Raw genomic sequence first — 17,657 nt, forward strand, 5'->3', positions numbered from 1 at the left:
TTCGTCAGGGTTCAGTAGGGAAAGAGGTTCCCATCCTGTCATTCTTCTGTCGTGTCTCTCGCTTCCCAGCGGTTTCCTATTTCCCCTCGCAGTGTTTTCACGTTGGAAACATGTCGTGGAATTGGATTTTCCTAGTTTGTCACCTGAGCAGCATGGCTGCGCTTCTGCCATTGAAGTGTCGGTAGTGTGCCCTCTGACGGTAAAATGAGGAATCGCTATTCTTATCTTCATGGCTGTTGTTAAGTCAAGTCGTGTTTATTTGTATAGCACTTAATCGCTAAAAGTTCCAAAGGGCTGTTCAGGTTCCAATGCAGGTTGGCGAAAGTCCTTAAGAAAGGCTTACAAACCCTGTCTTAGGTGTCAACATGTTTGGATATTTATGTGAAGACGAAAATGATGTTACCCATTTTTTATATTTAACCAGGGTTGGGTAGGGTTACTTTAACTGGATTACTTTCAATTACTTTTGGATTACTCCAATACCAAATATGCTAATAAAAGACAAAAGAAACTAAATATGAATAAAATGACTAAATTTTGTGCAGGCTTGGGGAGTAACGGAACACATGGAACGGCAAAAATGATGTTGACAAGCTGTTTGGATTGATTTTCATTTTGTTTCTGTCGCATTTTATGTTAGTTTTGCCGGAGATCAAAGCCAGGAGAGAAAGCTTAACACTTGTTGTGAGTCATCATTTTATTTATATTTAGTTTCTTTTGTCTTTTATTAGCATATTTGGTATTGGAGTAATCCAAAAGTTATTGAAAGTAATGTAGTTAAAGTAACCCTACCCAACCCTGTATTTAACGAGTATGACTATTTTGAATGATACCCCCCAAAAAATATTAAAATATTAATACGACTAATTTATACTTGGTAAGCTTTTTTATTTATCAAAAGTTGCCTTTGATGTTGTCTCTGGGACATTCCTTTGTTACTCTTGAACATTTAGGAAAAAATACACCAGTACATCATCCGTCTCTCTCTTTCTCTTATTCCTTCCCTCCCCTTATTTCTCGTTCTTTCCTAATTTATTCATTACTCATTGTCCCTCTCTATTCCTCCCTCTAATAATCTCCCTTTTTGTTGTTCTTATTATCTCTCATTACCTCTCTCTTTTCCTCAACACTCTTTCATTCTTTTTTATTCTCGCTCATTACATCTCTAGTTCAATTTCTGTTCCTCGCTCCCCTCTTTCTCTGTTCTTCCCTAATCTCTCATTGTGTCTCATTTACTTTCTTGTATTATTTTTCTTGTTTTCTCTCTCATCTTTATTTCTCCCTTCTCACGTTCTTTCTCTTTCTGTCTCTCGTTACCTCTCTCCCTCCTCCCTCACTCACTCGGTCTTGTTTTCTCTCCTTTGATATCTCTCTTGTTCTCTCCTCTCTGGTTCTGTGTGGCATCTGTTACCTCTCCCCCGTTTTGTCTCGTTCTCTCTTTTGTAATATCTTGTTATCTCTTGAAGGATTTTATAAATTTTACTATAAAGGATTTTATACGATTAAATACAAGTTACATTTATCGAGTGCAATGACGATTTTCACCGGGTTGGCTGAAGTTCAATGACAGGTCACGCTGGTCCGAATGCGGAATGTTTTGGCTGGGGAATTTTGATAACAGGACTCTGACGGGGGGACGACAGGCGATGTTTGGAGAACAAGGCCCTGATGACGTAGAAACGCTCTCCTGTTTTGAGTTGCTCCAGACATCGAGGCGCGGGGGTGGACCCCACGTGGGGGTTTTCCTGGCACGCCCATGGGAAGAGCCAACACACCAGCTTGCGGAAAAAACGTGGGCAGAGGAAGAAAGGCAGAAGATCGAGAGAGGGGGCTTGACAGAGTCTCGAGCGACACTAATTCGATGGAGTTCACTTAGTTAAATTGTTTAAGAAATTAAATCTGCCCCCGTGTGAAAATGTCGGCTAGTCTTGTCCATCTTTTCCCATCAAGAAACAAGCGCGCGTTGTTAGGTGAATGAAGGTTGTGTTTGGTTAATGAAGTCAGAAAACTAATTCGAACAATTTGGTAAACGCTACATTTTTAATATTAAATTCCTAACACTCTGTTATTGATTTACTCTCACTTTACTCTCATTCTTATCTTTCTTGCTCTCACTACAACTCTCTTTCACTCTTACATTCTGTCTCTTTATCTTTAGTGCTATCTTTCACTCATTTTTCTCTCTTTCCCTCTGCCTTCTTTCTTGTTCATTCTCTTTTTTGTTTGGCTCTCGTTACACCTCTAATTTTCTGCTTTCTTGTCTTTATCTTTCTCATTCTTTCTTTCTTTCTTGTACTATCAGACTTGATCTTTCTCTCACTTGTGCTCCTTAAGCCCGCACCCCCTTCCACTCTCTCACAAACACACGATTGTTTGCGGCCCTCTTTCTCCTTTCTTGTACGTTGTCTTTCAGGCTCCCGTTACCTCTCCCTCCACTGTTCCGCCCTCCCTCAACCCATTCCTCTTGCTGAATGACGTTTGTTTGTGTAGTTTTAGCACCCTCTGGTGGTCGTTGTCGCATTAGTGTTCCATTCATAGGCTTGCTTCCACCTATAGCTAGACAGGGTTGGGTAGGGTTACTTGAACTGGATTACTTTCAATTACTTTTGGATTACTCCAATACCAAATATGCTAATAAAAGACAAAATAAACTAAATATGAATAAAATTACAAAATTTTGTGCAGGCTTGGGGAGTAACAGAACACATGGAATGGCAAAAATGATGTTAATAATAATAATTTCCTTTGTATTGTCATTCTTTGTAACAATGTACACAGAACGAAATGTCGATACACCTGACCCGTTGTAGCGAGCCGATGCAGCCGCAGCCAACAGAGGGCGCCGCCATTTACCAATGTTATAAGTCTTAGGTATGACTATGACTCGGCCGAGGCGCGAACCAGCGACCTCCCAGTCTCAAAGCGGGCGCCCTACCATCTAGGCTACTGAGCTGGTATGGCAAGCTGTTTAGATTTATTTTCATTTTGTTTCTGTCGTATTTTATCTTAGTTTTGCCTGAGATCAAAGAGATCAAAGCCAGGAGAGAAAGCTTACCACGTTTTGTGAGTCATCATTTTATTCATATTTTGTCTTTTATTAGCATATTTGGTATTGGAGTAATCCAAAAGTAATTGAAAGTAATCCAGTTAAAGTAACCCTACCCAACCCTGTTTCTAGAGTCCCTGCAAATAGAATGAAAACTCGGAGCCACATCGTTTACATTTCGTGATATAAATTATTTATTTACATTTACAGAGAAAAAAAACAAACAAAAAAATGACCCCATTAAGACAACGTCGTCATGGAAACGGAACTCAAGATACAGTCGGCCGAGTCGTCGAGGTCGTCACAAACCGAGATAAGATCTAGATGAAGATCGTGACCTCAAGTGGGTCCTATAACACAGAGTGCAAGGCATCACGTGTACCACCCACCTCCCCCCCAAAATTAACAGTAACAAAGAAAAATCTGGATGAAAGCCCCCCTCCCCGTTACCCTGCTTGGCTTTGCCCCTCCCCTCCTCGCCTACAGATGAGACACCAGCTAACCCGCGTCTACCAAAACATCGAATTTACATATTCACACTTACGTACTCACATTCAGTATTCTCAAAGACCCCCATACCCTCTACAAGCCCCCCCCCCCCACTTCTCTAAAGTGACTGTCCTCAACATTCTCCCCTTGGGGGCATTCTTGGAAGTTCATAGCGGCCATGAAGGGGGAAGCAGGTCCTACATTTTTTGAGGTGGTGTTCGGTGGGTGAAGGGGCAAGCATATGACAAGACAACCCCCCCGCCCCCCACATCCGAGGGGCTCAGATGAGCCGGGTGGATGCTCGCATTGTGTTCTCGGAACTGAAGTGGACGTTGTTTTGCTTCTGACGGTTGATCCTGTTGGTGCGGGGGCACTTCCTGCATGGGGGGTATTAAAAAAAAAAAAGAAGTCAGAAAGTAACTCACCTGCGTTTACATGCAGGCAATAATCGGACCAAGGCAGTCGTTATTTTCTGTCTTTCTCCGAGCACAAATGAGCAGTATGCAATTGCTGTTCACTACAATCGTCATCTGTTTCGTAGCTAGCCTCACATGTTGTGTTAATGCGATTGGCCATTTTGAAAGTGTTGGGTTCCTTCAATGACGTCACAGCTCTAGAGGAAACGAGCCAAATCGGTCATTTTTGAGACTAGGACCACAACTAACGATTACTTTATTAATTGATGAATCTTTCGATTCTTTTTTCGATAATTTTTTATCGGATTATTCAAATTCCTATCTTTAATTTCCTAATCCTAATTCAAACATAGAAGTTTTGGACGGATAGAAAAAAAATGCACAAAACAAAGGAATATTGAACAATATAAAAGAATAAAAAAAGTGTCCATCAAATAACTTAAGAAAACATACAAATCTATGCTACAGTATATACCTGCAATGATGTAGGATACTTTTTTATAAAGTGCAATAAAATGAATAGAAAGGCAACTTTTCAGGGGAATGCGAGTACTTCATCATATGTTTGTTTGTGGGTTTTTATTTTTCACAATAATACAGTACAGACGCTACCCTACTAACGACCATTCCAATTACGAAAAACAGTAGATACAAACATTTTTTCAGGATGTCGAAAAATATCCGGTCATTGCTGTAAGTTAGATTTTGTATTGTGGGTCTTTTTCCGAGTACAGGACACTACCATACTGTAGAGCTTCTTTCCGACCCTACTAGTGTGTAGCGCTGTGCAAGGTCCACCCGGAAGAAAGAAAAATCCGCTTCCTCTTCCTAGTTCATGTGTAAACATTCTATACTGTATCTCCAGCGCACTAAGAACTTTGACATTTTGCTTAATATCACGTGCATCCATTCAATATGATTGGTGTAAAGTGTAAAGAGGTGAACCGTTTCTTTTGAAATTAAAGTGGAATAAGAAAGCTTGATGCGGTTGAGAAAATGGTCAGATCGCTTTTTTTCGGCCACTCTCTACCACAGTGGAGGGCATCTTGAAGCTCATCTTCCAAAAGTAAGTTAAACTTAATTTTATTTATCTTTATAGAGCATATTATTTTATGAAATGTTTACTTTTTTAGTACAAAACAATACTGGTTATTTATACAAGCCTTAAACATAAAAATATCGCACTGGATTAACTTACAAACAAATTCAATTTACGAACGATCGTCCGAAATCTCATTCGAAAGTAGGGGTGCGTCTGCAGGTTGAAGCCTATGAATTCGAATTTATTTAAATTGCTAAAAGAACTACTGATCATGTTATTACTATGTTGTTACAATGTGATTATCAGGTTTATTGTTAAAAATAGAGTTAAGTGGACTCAGCCAACCACTGAAAAAACCTTTAACTGGAAAATCACAATGACGCAGCACCGGTGAAGAATTTTTAGAACAGGCACCTCAGCTGTCCTAAGGGGGCACTACGTTGGAGACCCCTGCTCTATACAATAACTCCCATTCATTCATCTATGCATTATGAATGGATGGACAACAACTTAAGCGAGGCAAATGAATGTACAGTACATTAAATGAAGGGTTTTTGGGTCGATTATACATCTTCATCTACTCATAACTGCAAAAGCTACACCTTATTGTACATTGAATGTTTTTTATACAGCACTTCTAATATCTGAAAAGTGTTAGATAAATACATTTAGGTTTGGCTCTAAATGATCTGCTGCAACAAAACACTGTCTCAGGGCCCCCTTTGTCAGACAAAAGCATGCACCCCTATATGCATTAAGTAGACGTGCTGAGAGATGACAGCAAACAAATAAATGATCTAAGTCAAGGGTCAAGAACCTATGGCTTGCGAGCAGTATTTTGTGACATTTTTACAAAAGAGCTTTGCTTGCACCTTGTTTTGAAAACATTATTTAGGACAAAAATGACGAAAAAAAAAAGCCTCAACACAAGTGGTGCTGTATGTACTGTATACTGTATATTGATTTAGGACACAGGCTCTGGCATGATTAGTATTTAATAGAAATGATCAAATCATTAAACGTCACACAGGGAAATAGCTTTTGTCTGGAGAGCGGGTTTGACGGTGTTCTTGAACTTTGTCTTCAAATATATAGTGTGGCTATTTTTTATGGCTCTTTGGGTCAAAAAGGTTCCGGACCCCTGATATAAGTCGTTGCCATCACTTTAAATAATGCATTTTAGGCGATTCCTTGTTATTTGTAACAAGTTTCCATCAAGTAGTGAAGGATTTTATACATTTTACTACAAAGGATTTTATACGATTAAATACAAGTTACATTTATCGTGTGCGATGAAGATTTTCACTGAGCGGGCTTCAGGTCAAGCTGTCCCAAATTCGGAATGTTTTGGCTGGGGAATTTTGATAACAGAACTCTGACGCAGACGGCAGGCATTGTTTGGAGAAGTTGTTTTGATAAGCGCGCTGCTGTTATGAGTTTTTCAGACATCGGGACGCTCTTCTCCGAGATGGTGGCACCACGTGGGGGCTTTCATTGGCACGACCATGGAAAGAGCCGGCAAACCCGCTTGCGGAGAGATGTGGGTCGAAAAGAGGAAAGAAGATCGAGAGCGGAGGCTTGACGGAGACTCGAGCGACACTAATTCGGCTAATTTGGCCATATATTCGATGGAGTTCACTTAGTTAAATTGTTTAAGAAATTAAATCTGCCCCCGTGTGAAAATGTCGGCTATTCTTGTCCATGTTTTCAAATCAAGAAACGAGCGCGGATTGTTAGGAGAATGTAGGTGTGTTTGGTTAATGTAGTCAGATAACTAATTCGAACAATTTGGTAAAGTACATTTTGATATTAATTTCCTAACAGTAGCTTAACATCATTTGAGTTTTTTTACAATAGATGATACGCTGCTCCCCCTTGTGGCCATACCTGGTAATGCAGAGCACCACGACGCAGATGACGAGCACCTGCAGTGCTCCGATGACGGATGCGATGAGGACGTAGTGCAGCTTGCCCGAGCCCGGAACTACATAGAGCACGTTGTACTCTTTCGTGTCGCACTGGGGCCCGCTGAAACCTGAGTGGCAACTGAAAACAACATGGAAGGAAAATGGTTTTAAATACAAATCTAAAGTTCTAATCAATCAAAAATGGCAATATATTTCTCTTTTCAACAACTCAAAGACCTTTTGTTCTGTAAGAACTAATTCGTGAACATTCTGCTGTGTCTTTATTTCATGTTTTGTTTAGTTACAGCTAGGGGGACTGCGTTATAATTGTTAGCCTTGTCGTCATGGCTCTCTTGTTCTTTTGTCCACGTGTAGGAAATTTTCTTGTGTTGTCCCGCTTTCATGTTTTGTTCAGTCAGAGCAGTTTGCTGTCCAAGCATATTCTGCATTGTCTTTAATGTTAATTGTTCAATTAGAACTAGCTGGAATTGTCTTCCTTTCACATTTGTGAAGACAAAATTAATGTCCCAACTTATTGTCCTCATTTCACGTTTTCTTCAGCTATATAATTACATTGTCCAAACATATTCTGTATTTTCTTACTTACATGTTTTGTTAAGTTAGAGCTTGTTCGTGTTACTGCATTTAACATTTCACTGTATGTAATGGCACTATTGTTGTTCTGTCCATGTATGGGATTTTTTTGTGTGTGTGTGTTGTCTTACTTTCATGTTTTGTTCTGTTCGAACTGGTTGGAGGTGGGATATTATGTTATTCTTACAACCACACAAGAGTAGACTTCCTGCACCTTCGTCCTTTGGTGTTTTGTTCAGTTACAACCAATTGACATTATCTTTCTTTCACGTTTGGTTCAGTTAGAGCAATTCAGTGTCCCAATATATTCTGCATTGTCTTATTTTCATGTTTGATTTGGTTAGAGTCAGTTAGTGTGCCTGCATTATATTTCATGGTATCATTGTCTTATCACTTCCGTTATTGTTCTTTCCATGTGTTGAAATGTTTCTTGGTTATCTCTCTTTCATGTTTTGTTCTATTAGGGCTGGTTGAACTTGAAACATGTACTCCTTTGCGTTCTCTTCCTTTGATTAGTAACAACCGGTTTCCTTTCTAACGTGTCCCATGTTGTCTGACTTTAATGTCTTTTTCAGGTAGACCTTGTTGGTGTTTTTACATCCCATGCACCTTTCTTTAAGATTTTGCTCCTTTATATCTACTGTAGCCTGTATTTTAACATGATGTAGCAGGAATGTGTCTTTGAGATCAGAAGGTCCTAAACATTCTTGATTTTTTCTGTACACCATACAATGCCGATTAAGAAAGAAAATAATCATTTTCTAATCTGGATGGGTGGTTAGCGCATCAGCTATGTGGTGCGAAGGTCCAGTTTTAAATTCCAGCTACCGGCGTCCCCGTGGGGAGTTTGCATGTTCTCCCCGTGCCTGAGTGGGTTTCTTCCAGGCACTCTGGTTTCCTCCCACATTCCAAAAACCCTATTGAGGATAAGCGGCACAGATGGAGGGATCTCTCATCTATTCTGTCCTGGTTTAAATCCATGATATGATGCAGAGGCTAGTACAGTCCTCGGATATGTTTTTATTTTCTGGGGGGATGTGGCAAGACTCAAATCGACGGAGTCTGGCTGAGAGAGGAGCTAAACGCTCCAGCTTTGGTCTCGGGGGATCTTGTTACCGCAAAAATGCCACCTTTACTGCTTCGCTCTCTATTTCACACGCAGGACTTGCTGTGTTACTTTTTTCCGTGTAACCACTAGAGGGCAGCAAAGATCTTTGTCCATACAAAGGGATATGAGTCCATTCAAGCTAGGGAGGGAGCTGCCTCACAATGACATTCTCTGGTTTTCCATTGTGTCTTTTATGAAAAGGAAACGGCAGAAAAGAGCTGAAAACGTGAATTATTTGCGAAAATTCCCCTCTCCGACGTAATTATGACTTTTAAAACGTCCATTATAAAAGGAAATAATTTGACGTTTTTAAGCAGGCCCGGATTTCTGCTCCTAATTTGGGGTCCTTTGTGAAATCCACAATGAACAGGATGTCGGACACAGGAAGGGGGTTCTTTTGTGTTAAACGAGCTAACGTTTTTCAAAAACTTTTTGTTAACTTAAATTATGTTTTACAGTTTTGATTAACCATAACTTCTCACTTTTCTCTGAAAGGTTTTCATACAAATTATGTTCAAGGAGAAAATTCAATATTTATTTTTCTAAACCTGATATTTGTTTTGCTTTTAAATCCTGCTAGCTTTGAGAATGTGCCAATGTTAGCGTTCTGCTGTCGCTTCTGCTGTTTCGCTTCACGTCTCAAAAATCCGACAAAAAACAGGAAGTAAGTCATTTATTTGTTTTAAGAGAATTTTCCCAAAATACCCAAATAAACAGGGAATTTGGTAATTTTGTTTTAAGTTAGTCGACATTTTCAAGCAATCTTGAGATTTTGTTAACGTATCATATCTTAGAGTTTTGATTAATCATATATATATATATATATATATATATATATATATATATATATATATATATATATATATATGTATATATATAGTTTCTGTTTTTGTTTGTTTGTTTGTTTTTTGTGTGCAAATTTCACCGCCTTATTTTTAAAACTGAAATTTGTTATTAGTATGAATCCTGCTATCTTTGAGCACACTCTAACATTAGTATTAGCTCTAACGGCTTTGCCATTTCTAATACTTCTTTTTGAACATGAGATGAGTTCTGCTAATGTTACCATACACTTCCATAACATTTTGAATACTCCCTTTTTGAACCTGACTTCAGTCCTGTTAACGTTTGCATAAGCTTCCATTGTTTTTCCAAAATCCTCAATAAACAGGAAGGCTGCTGTTTTGTTTTAAGCTAGTTGACATATTTTTGAACACTCTTAAGATCTTGTTAACGTTAAGTATCGTGTCTTAGAGTTCCGATTTTTGTTGTTGTTGTTGCAAATTTCAATATAGCTGTTTTGAATCTGAAATTAGTTTTTAGTATGATTCCTGCATTACTTTCCACTGTTTTGAACATTTCAACACTTCTTTTTAAAACCTAAAACTTTGTTATTAGTTTGAGTCCTGCTATCTTCATGCTTATATTAGCATTAGCCTTCACTACTTTTGCTCAAGTCTCCAAAATCCTCAATAAACAGGAAGTCTGCCATTTTGTTTTAAGCTGGTTGAAATTTTTTGAACGCTGAAGATCTCGTTAACTTAAAGTATCACGTCCTAGAGTTTTGAATAAACAAAACATACCACTTGGCTTTGAAAGCTATATGCTAGGTCGTCCGAGTTGTTTGCACGGCTTTGTTTGATGTTTAGCTTACCTTTTAGGAGGTGTTTTGTTACATAAACCAACCAAAAATCCAATCCTTGTTTTTAATGGCTTTAAATATGTGTGTGTATTATATATATATATATATATATTGTCGCGGGGGATTGCGTTCCAAAAAGTCCCGCGATAGTCAAAATCTGCGAAGTATAAACCTGGATTTTATTATTAATTACTTAAGAATAAATCCAATTCACAGGCTCAAATATTTGATAAACAAATAAAAATACTTAACAAACAACTTCTTTACTGTCAAATTACAATTTTCCAAATAATTTCACCTGTACAATTGTTCAATGTTTCATCGAATAACTACAGATTACGAACTGGTTCCACCTTACTTTACATTAAACTTTGCCGCCATCATGTGGACGGTATGGAAAACTCCGGTTCTGTCCAAAATAAACCATATACATTTTCATTATCAAACATTTTTGAAAAACCGCCAAGAAGCCACTTGGGAGCACCAAAGACCAGGGTGTGGCTCCAGAGCAAGTTTAGCGGGTGGAGAGGTCCAGTTTTGTTGGCGATAGAAAGCATCTTCCTTTGTTTAGCCAATTATAATGCAGAACACAATACATAACGAAAATCTGCGGTAGGGAAACCGCAATACAGCAAGGGATTATTGTATATTTCACTTCAAAGCAAAACAATGACTGAAAATCTAACTAATCCGTGTTGAGACCAAGCTCGGCCCACAAGCGTCACCTGACCCTCTGCAGCATTTGCTATGCAGACTCTCATTTGCATGCCACAATACTACACCCCCCACCCCCGCCCCCAAATTGAACTTACTGTAGAGTCAGTACATTTTTCATCAACAGCTTTGTTTCCCTTTTCTCTTGGGGATTAATCAAAGCTCTTATCTGGCAATTCCCGAACGAAAATGAAGTCGGAAATAATTGCTGTGTGTGCGATTCACACAAGGATTTCCTTTCTGTCAAGGACAAGACGGCTGCAACTTCCGCGTTTCATATTTTTATATTTGTCTGCGTACATGTGATACTTTTATATTTGTAAGTGCGTACCTGCACGAGGGCTGGGCAGGTATGCTTGGGAACTGACAATCTCCGTGGACGCAGTAGTTTTTGTAGAGGTCCGGGCAGGGGGTGTACAGACCATCTGCTTGGCCGTTTCCTGTCAAAATTGCCCATAATTACAAAATTACTTACTATATCATATATCATATACATATAAATATAATATATAAATATAATATATAAATATAATGTATAAATATAATATATAAATATGATATATAAATATAATATGAAAATATATATACCTATATACAACTGGAACTTAGGAAATACGCACAACAAAGATGTTACACAGGGTCTTTGAAGCGGAGAGCTGCATTTTGTTACTTGTTGGTGCTACCAATTTGATATGCAGTTCGAGAATAAAGTGGCATTACTATGTTATTACGATGTTATTACCAGGTTGTAGTTATTTGAGGTAAAAGTAGGCTCTATCAACCACTAAACACCGTGCGATTTAGAAATCACATTTCCTAGAAAATCTCAATGTCTAAGTTATCAACCAACAGCCAGATAAAATAAATAAAGACAAAATAAAATAAATTAATACAAAAATTGTCCTTAAAACAAGATCAAAGCAGTGTCAGTATATAATGAGTGTTTTCTATCTTTTTGGCAAATTCTGATTTTAAGTCGTAATCCCTCAAACCGGTCCAAAAAACATGACTTGACAAAAAATAAGAAAATATATTTCTAAACTAACTTACCGGTGATGTCAGTGGGTGCAAAGTGTCCATTTCGGCCTTTGTTCCTCTCTGGAAAAAAAAGCATTTTAGTTTTATTTTTGTTCTGATGGGTTGATTTAAATAACTGTATAATTGACAAAATCTGACAATATATGACAACATTGTAATATTTAAAGGCAGGTTGGATGATTGGGAGGAATGGCAATATGCATTAAAGATTGGATCATTTGTTTAACAAGAACACAACTCAGAATCATGAACATTTGATTACGATTGAAAAAAATTTGTGCCCAGAGTGAAGTATATTGTTGCGCTTTTAAGCAAATTGAAATAAATAACGTCACGTATATGGCTGTCAATCTCGTGAAACGTGTTTCACAGGCGACCGGGTTTTTGTAAATTACTGCAAAAACCCCCCGAAATATTAGATGTACAGTATTAAACTAATATTTTAAATCCAGTTGAATGATTGTGAAAATGCAGTTTTTACTAAACTTTGAGTCACATTTTTTCCAGGATAACACTGAAAAGGTTTGTCGCTAATAGTCAGAAACTGTCAAAGAAGGTTTGACTACTATATAAAAATCGGTGCCCGGAGTAAGGACTCTCCAATCAATTGATTTATTAGAATTATTGACTAATTGACAAAATTATAGACAAATACATGTATTATTTAAAGTCCAGTTGGATGATTGTAAGGAATCACAATGTGTTTTAAATGCTCTTTAAATGCACTTTTTTGTAGTATTACAAAAAAAAATTGCCTCGAGGAGTCAAAATCTGTCAAAGATAACCATTACAAAAATTGGTGCCCCGAGTGAGGGTACGTGCACTTCTTTACTGCCAATCTTGATATCTGTGCTTCGTGGGTGACTCGGTTGTTTCTTCATACCTGTCAAGCTCCAGGGCTCCATGCCCTTACAAACTGTCGTATTTTCCCTTACAAAATACAAGATAATCTTACACTATATATTTTTTTTTCAAACGTGTTTATTTATGTAGTATAACATGTTATATTGTACATGTGTTTTGTTATATCATATATATTGTTAATTAACATTTTGTTGTGAAATCCCGAGTTGCTCGACATGAATGAGGTTTATTATTAAAAAAAGTTAAATAATAAAGTAGCTTGGATGTTCACTGTAGAAGGAAAAATACATGCAAATATAATTAAGTAGAATAATACATTTTCTTATTCAAATTATGAATTCATTTTCTGCATTAAAATTATTGTTGGTAATATACTGATTAAAAGGATAACCACAAAACTGTCTTTTTTCATTTTCTCATTTTATACTTCCTTTTTTTCTTAACTTCTTTATACAAAATAACAAATTGTAATATAATGCATCAAAGCAAGTGAGCCGTTTGAAAGCCGGCCTCTTTAATGAGTTGAGCCGAAAAAGCCGGTTCTCTAAAAAGAGACAGACTTCCTTTCAGTACACAATTACCACATGAAATCCGAGGCTGCAGACGCATGCGCACATTAGCATCAAACAGCTCGCAACGAAAAAAAACGATACCGAGATAGAGGCTTCCGCGGCGAACTCGTTTGACTTGATTGATTTGTCGTTTCGTGATAGTCTGTGTTTACCGGATGGTACCCATCATTGACAAATTTGCGTTTTTCCGTACAGATTTCCTCGTACGTCGTACACGTCTTAAAATGCATGATAAACGTACTCTGTATGGCAAAACCGTACAGGTTAACAGGTATGTGTCTTCCAGTCTCAAAGGTTTGCAAGGACCGATAACTGTGTCCTGGATTATCCCTAAATACCCCCTGCAGAGGCACTGATGTGAGCATCTTTTACCGGATTGTGATGGAGTTTTCGCACACATGACAACACTTTCCGCCGATTCCAAACCTTGCGGAACACCGCTCAAGAGTAGACGAAAGAAAATGTGACGGAAAAAAAAAACAAAAAACAGTCACATGCCCAAAAAAACAAAATGAGTCACTTTATGGGTTATAACCAGGCTGATGAATAAAATATCTTAGTGTCGTGGAACATTAAGAAACAAACACTGAATCCAAATGGGAGACATTAGGCTAAAAGGTAATTAGCGTTCGCTAATGCTGTGACTATACGCCAGCTAACTGTATGTCGGGGGCGGCAGATTACTGTCGCAGACATTCGGCTAATGTGATTAACGAGTTGTCAATGACAGTGAAAGGTGCCGAGGCAGGGAAACGTGGAGAATCGAGGCTGTGATATACTTTAGTCATAAACGGGGTCGCCCGAGGTAAGTAGCCTGCGGATCATTTCTAAAAATAGCAACGGCATGTTGTTATGTATTTCTGTTCCTGAGCGAGGTTGGTGAGGAAAATGCACGTATTTTAAAGGGCAACTTTCCGTGTCGTGTCGTTCTCGCCACGCGTGTTGCCGCCAGATGCTTCTTGTCTGTGATTTGTCGACAAGCGGCGTTACGCTCGAAAAGTCTGAGGAGTTAAAACTTTTTTGCTGTCGACTGTGTCGGAAAAGACGAGAAAAGAAAAGACCCGAAATTCTACGAAAAACTTGCACTGACAGATTTGATTGAACGGTGCTTGAAAAAGTATGTTGGTCCAATTTATTGCTGTTAAAAGTCAGGGGTTTAAAGCGTTAACTCATTATTAACCCGAGAGTTAAGGAAGCAGAAAAACATTAACCAAAAGGTTAAAACTCTAAACCTTTATCTCGACTTCACTAATTTAATTACCAAATAAATCAACATGACTGGTTATTTGTGATATAGAGTATTCCTCCTGAGACAATTTCAAAGGTTTAACTCAAGAATTCATTCTGCAAACCTATGTTAGAGTTAATGACGCTTCAAAGCTTTTAATAAGAGTTTAAAACTTTACCTTGACAGCACTAATCCAAGTAACACATAAATAAATATGATTAGTCACTGGGTAACGTGGTTTATTGCCGCCCCCGACCACATTCTTTTGCGCTTTAACTCAGAGTTAATACTTTAACCCCCTTTAAGCTTTAATTAAGAGGTTAAAGCTTTACCTTGACAACACTAATCCAGGTATGACTAGTAATATACTCTTATCACCTCCCAGAAAATGTTGAAGCTTTTACTCAGAGAAGCAGTATTATTCAATTTATAATTTAAGGAAATATTTGAATAAATACATTCTAAATGTAATATCACATTTATGTCAGGACCAGAATGGAGACAGGACCCACTTGCGTAGCGTTTCTCACATGTTTAAGAGAAAGGGTTACGTCCACGATCCGGTGATTACTAGACGCGGGAAGCAGGTCGCTCTAAACGCGGAAGCGGATCTTCCGTGGCGAGCGATTGCGGTATCGGGAACGGAAAAACGGATCAGTAGCCGGGACGGGAGAGCAAAAACGTGGTCGAGGTCAGAAGGAAAAGAGAGTAGACGTGATCGGGGACAAAAAGAGATCGAAAGCCGGGACGGGAGAGTAGACGAGGTCAAGATCAAAAACTGGTCGAAGCCGGGGGACAGACAGGAGCAAAAAACAGGTGGGAGTCAGGGTCGAAAAATGCTTGCCTAGTGTTAACTGAGGTTCGCAGACGGACTGACAAAGGGGGACAGACAGGAGTGGGTTTGAATAGGGACAGGGAGCCAATCAGAGTCCAAGGCAGTTGGCGCCAAAGGTGCGGGCACAGTTGATTCACATCGGTAATTATGACAATTTAATATTTGACTCATATTTGAGCAACCAACGTCCTTCCTTGGTAATCAAATAGCTATAGACTCTGCATCATATATCCCGAAAGCATTAAAGGGACAAAGTGTATTATTTAGCACCTCATAGTGGTAAAAACATTTATTTTTTGATGAATACAAGAACCAATATTGAGTATAATAATAATCAAAATACATTAACTATCATACAAACGTTCATATTTTTAAAAAAGAACTGGTAGGTTCTTGTATTTCTCAAACTTTTTTCGTTTATTTTTTTCTTTTTAACAATAACTTCCTTTTCCTGCTTACTCTTTAGCAACAATACAATCCGAGACAAGGTCAAGCCCGAAAGCAGGAGTGAGAAGTAATTGCATTGTAGCTGTGGAAGAATGAACAAGCGTTTATGTAAGGGTATTGTACGAAAAGTATGAAGCCCTTCCTTCTGGCTCATGACTACGGGAGGCATTTGAAATTATAAATTAGTGCCACAAGTGAGGGTATGCAATTCAATCTTGTGTTCTATGTGTGTTCCTTAGAGTCAATCCTCAATATTGATGGCGTAAAAGTAGTGTTTTTAAACACATATCTACTAAATCATATCCTCAGTCTCGAAAGTAATTTGTTTGTAAATGCAAATCTGACACAGCGTACCACATGACACATTATACACGTAACACATTATACATGACGATTGTCACTACTTTTAAAGTTGCAAAATGTTTGTAACGCGATAGAATGGAAAATAGTTGAGTATCCTGCATCAACTGTCTTTGTCATGCATCCTGCCTGGTAAGTCACCGGTGCTGTGGAATGCTCTTTCCCCTGAGATCCGATCTGCAACCTCAGTGAAAATGTTTATTTCTAAGCTTAAAACACACTTCTACTCTATAGCATATGAATAACCTATACTTTTTGTGGACAATATCTCTGTATTATTTGTAATTGCAACACCCTTTGCTGTCTGGTAATCCTGAAAGGGGGGACCACATGTGCGGTCCCTTCTCAAGGTTTCTTCATTTTCCTCATGTTGAGGTTTTTGAGTTTTTCCTTGCCCTCATGTTGGTTCCAGATCAGGGGATGATGTAATAATAGTCTGAAATAATAGTCTGTGCAATAACCTGTGGAGCCCTTTGAGACTCTTTGTGATTAAGGGCTATACAAATAAAAATGACTTGACTTGACTAGACTTAAGTCTTAAGTCCCGCCCCCAGGCTCATGGTAACGGTGGTTGTATGTAGACAGTTTTAAAGTGGTGCCCTGAGTGAGGGTATGCCGTTCAATTTTGTGTTCTGTACGTGATAAAACAAAAATAATAATACTGATTTATAGACAGTGATCCTCTCATTTTTGCAGGGGTTAGGTTTAAAAGAAACAAAACATGATAGGCAAAAATTATAAGCCGTCGATTAATTATAAGCCGTCGATTAATAATAAGCGGGCAGAACGTTTAGCCGATCAATATTCGGAATACAATGCAGAATGCAAATCCGTGAAGTAGTGAAAACGTGAAAATGTCACGTGCCTGGAACAAAGGCTAGACCCTATCGCGTAAAGTTTCTCACAAATTTAGTGAGATAGAAACCGGCGATCCGGTGCTCGCTAGACACGAGAAGCAAGTCGCTCTCGCAATCGGATTGTGATCCGAATACGGAAGTGGATCTTCTTTAGTGGGCGATGGCGGTGTCAGGGACAGAAAAACGGGTTGATAGCCGGGACAAAAATCGTGATCGGGGTCAAAAACGAGTCATAAGCCAGGACGGGAGAATAGACATAGTCGGGATCAAAAATGGGTCGTAAGCCGGGACAGGAGAGCAGACGTGGTTGGGATCAAAACATGTCGTAGCTGGAGAAAAACGGGAGCAAAAACAGGACAGGTGGGAGTCAGGGTCGAAAAGGCGGACTGACAACAGGGGAAAGACAGGACTGGGTTCAAATAGTGACAGGGAACCAATCAGAACCCGGAGCGGTTGGTGCCAAATGAGCGGGCACAGGTGAGTCACATCAGTAATCAT

General features: G+C 38.7%; 1 protein-coding gene across 3 annotated transcripts in view; it reads right to left on the reverse strand.

Moving 5' to 3' along the window:
• Positions 1-3,525: 3,525 nt before the first annotated feature.
• Positions 3,526-17,657, reverse strand: part of tmeff2a (transmembrane protein with EGF-like and two follistatin-like domains 2a) — a 222,714-nt gene continuing 208,582 nt past the window's right edge. For all 3 annotated transcript variants that reach the window (XM_088353044.1, XM_088353045.1, XM_088353043.1), the window contains 4 exons: positions 12,009-12,056; positions 11,290-11,398; positions 6,881-7,039; positions 3,526-3,912 (listed from right to left, as the gene is read on the reverse strand). In XM_088353044.1, the coding sequence (XP_088209170.1) occupies positions 3,816-3,912; positions 6,881-7,039; positions 11,290-11,398; positions 12,009-12,056 (413 nt within the window). In that variant the 3' untranslated portion in view covers positions 3,526-3,815. The remainder of the gene's footprint in view (positions 3,913-6,880; positions 7,040-11,289; positions 11,399-12,008; positions 12,057-17,657) is intronic.

This window comes from Urocampus carinirostris, chromosome 14 (genome assembly GCF_059441175.1).
Source record: "Urocampus carinirostris isolate Australia breed hairy pipefish chromosome 14, RoL_Ucar_1.0, whole genome shotgun sequence".
In the NCBI taxonomy this organism is placed as follows: domain Eukaryota; kingdom Metazoa; phylum Chordata; class Actinopteri; order Syngnathiformes; family Syngnathidae; genus Urocampus; species Urocampus carinirostris.